Source organism: Egretta garzetta, unplaced genomic scaffold (assembly GCF_000687185.1).
Source record: "Egretta garzetta isolate BGI_Z169 unplaced genomic scaffold, ASM68718v1 scaffold209, whole genome shotgun sequence".
NCBI lineage: Eukaryota > Metazoa > Chordata > Aves > Pelecaniformes > Ardeidae > Egretta > Egretta garzetta.
The window spans coordinates 3255668-3257975 of record NW_009260839.1 but is presented as its reverse complement, the minus strand read 5'-3'; the positions used below and the strand labels follow the sequence as shown (position 1 = coordinate 3257975).

The following is a 2308-nucleotide window of genomic DNA, read 5'->3' as shown; positions in this document are numbered from 1 at the left end:
AAGCAGGGTCGAAGCTGCAGGACCTGGAGCAGCGGGTGGCGGTGCTGGAGGAGCAGTGCCGGCAGAAGGAGGAGCGACGTGTTGACCTGGAGCTCAAGCTGACCGAAGGGAAGGAGCGGCTGAAGCAGTCACTGGCAGGAGGGCCAGCCCTGGGGCTGGCTGTGACCAGCAAGGCTGAGAATGGGGTATGCACCCCTTCTTCCTCGCTCTCGTGGCTCCAGCTTCCCCCAGCAATGGTGCTTGGGGTGGTGGGGGGAGCAGCACATGGGGAAGAAAGGACATCCCTGCTGCTTTGTCCCATTGCGGACAGAGGTGGGAAGCAAAGCATCAGTTAGGTTTGACCTTATGACAGTTGGTGTTTTTTTTTTCCCCTGTCTGTCCCTGCTCCCTGGGTCTCCTAAATCCTCCTCCTTCTTACTCCCTCTTTTCCACAGGAAGCTACAAACAAGCCAAATGGGAGCTCCTCTGAGCACTTGGTCCCCGTTAACTGTGCAGCTGAACTGAGGAAGAGAAGTCCCTCCATCCTCCCTGCCAACAAGGGAAACGTGCTGCGGAAGGCCAAGGTCCTGCTTTGCTCTCCTTCTCCCCTCTGGCCCCATGGGAAAACTCATCCTTTGTCTCATCTCCCTTCCCTGACCATGAAATCTGGGGACCAGGGATGCTCCCTAACCCAAAAGCAAGGGGTACTGCCAGGGTCCCCCTGCAGCCAGGCTGGCCCAGCTCAGCAGCACTTGCTGCTGGTATGAGCCCACCTTGCAGGAAGATTTGGGAGGTGCAGCACTGGGTGGGCAGAGGGAAGAGCATCATAGATTCATAGAACAGTTTGCATTGGAAGGGACCTTCAAAGGTCATCTAGTCCCAACCCCCCTGCAATGAGCAGGGACATCTTCAACCAGATCAGATTGCTCAGAGCTCCATCCAACCTGACCGTGAATATTTCCAGGGATGGGGAATCTAACACCTCTCTGGGCAACCTATGCCAGTGTTTCACCACCCTCATTGTAAAAAATATCTTCCTTATATCTGGTCTAAATCTACCCTCTTTTAATTTAAAACCATTACCCCTTGCCCCCTACATGCCCTTGTAAAAAGTCCCTCTCCAGCTTCCTTGTAGGCCCCCTTCAGGTACTGGAAGGCTGCTATAAGGTCTCCCCAGAGCCTTCTCTTCTCCAGGCTGAACAACCCCAGCTCTCTCAGCCTGTCTTCATAGGAGAGATGCTCCAGCCCTCTGATCATTTTTCTGGCCTCCTCTGGACCCCCTCCAACAGGTCCATGTCTCTCCTGTGCTGAGGGCTTCAGAGCTGGACACAGTACTCCCAGGGGGGGTCTCACCAGAGAGGAGTAGAGGGGGAGAATCCCCTCCCTCGACCTGCTGGCTATGCTTCTTTTGATGCAGCCCAGGATATGGTTGGCCTTCTGGGCTGCGAGTGCATATTGCCAGGTCATGTCCAGGGGCAGCAGTGACCCCAGGCTTTGAAGATGGTAGGGTGGTCCAAAGCCCCCAGTAGGGAGGGAGGTCCTCGAAGGGCTCAGTACTTGCTTCTCCAGCAGTGTCTCTCATCCCCCACTTTTTTTCCTTTCTCTGCAGGAATGGGAAAAGAAGCAGACTTAAGCCGGGCTGCAGAAACACCTGCCAAGGCCCTACTGGACAGTGGGGCTCACAGAGGAGCTACAAGCCCCCTTTTCCGAGGCACCGGGAGGGTGCTGGGAAGGCATGGGGGGAGAGACACCCTGCCATGCCCCACCAATGCGACACCGTCTGCCTTGTGGGCAACACTATGAATCATGGGGAAGGGGACGGGAGGGGGATTTGGGAGGCGGGTGGGGAAGGGGAGTCGTTTGTGGATCAGGGTCGCATACTACTGGGAAACCCATCTCTGTGGGGGGCCTCCCATGGGAACAGGAGTTCGACGCAAGGTGTGTGTGCCCACGGTGGTGCGTAAGGAAGGAGGGGAGAGCCCAGGGGCTGGCATTTGGTGCTGTCCAGCAGGCTCTCAGATTTATCAGGATCAGTGTGTGCCACCCTGGGGATGCTGGAGGCCAGGCTAACACCTTCCAAAGCAACCACGGACTTGGGGATTTTTGGCTGCCTCAGTGTTGGGGTTCATGAGCTGCTCTGGACTGGACACTTTGGAGACGCCGATCATTCACCCTGCTCACCGCTCCCAGCTCTGCAGGGTCTCATCTCAGGGTTTCTCGTGTCTCGAGCTCGCTGTGCCTCAACCAAGTGCCCTTGTCCAATATTTTCTTCTCGTCCTCCAGGCAGGAAGGGTGAAGGCACGCTGGCTTCCCTTGGGAATGAACAAAG

At 56.5% G+C, this 2308-nt stretch overlaps 1 protein-coding gene across 1 annotated transcript in view; it reads left to right on the top strand.

Moving 5' to 3' along the window:
- Positions 1-1612, top strand: part of AFAP1L1 (actin filament associated protein 1 like 1) — an 11905-nt gene extending 10293 nt beyond the window's left edge. The window contains exons 17-19 of the mRNA XM_009647050.1: positions 7-185; positions 435-563; positions 1589-1612. Coding sequence (XP_009645345.1) covers positions 7-185; positions 435-563; positions 1589-1612 — 332 coding nt within the window. The remainder of the gene's footprint in view (positions 1-6; positions 186-434; positions 564-1588) is intronic.
- The last annotated feature ends 696 nt before the right edge of the window (positions 1613-2308 follow it).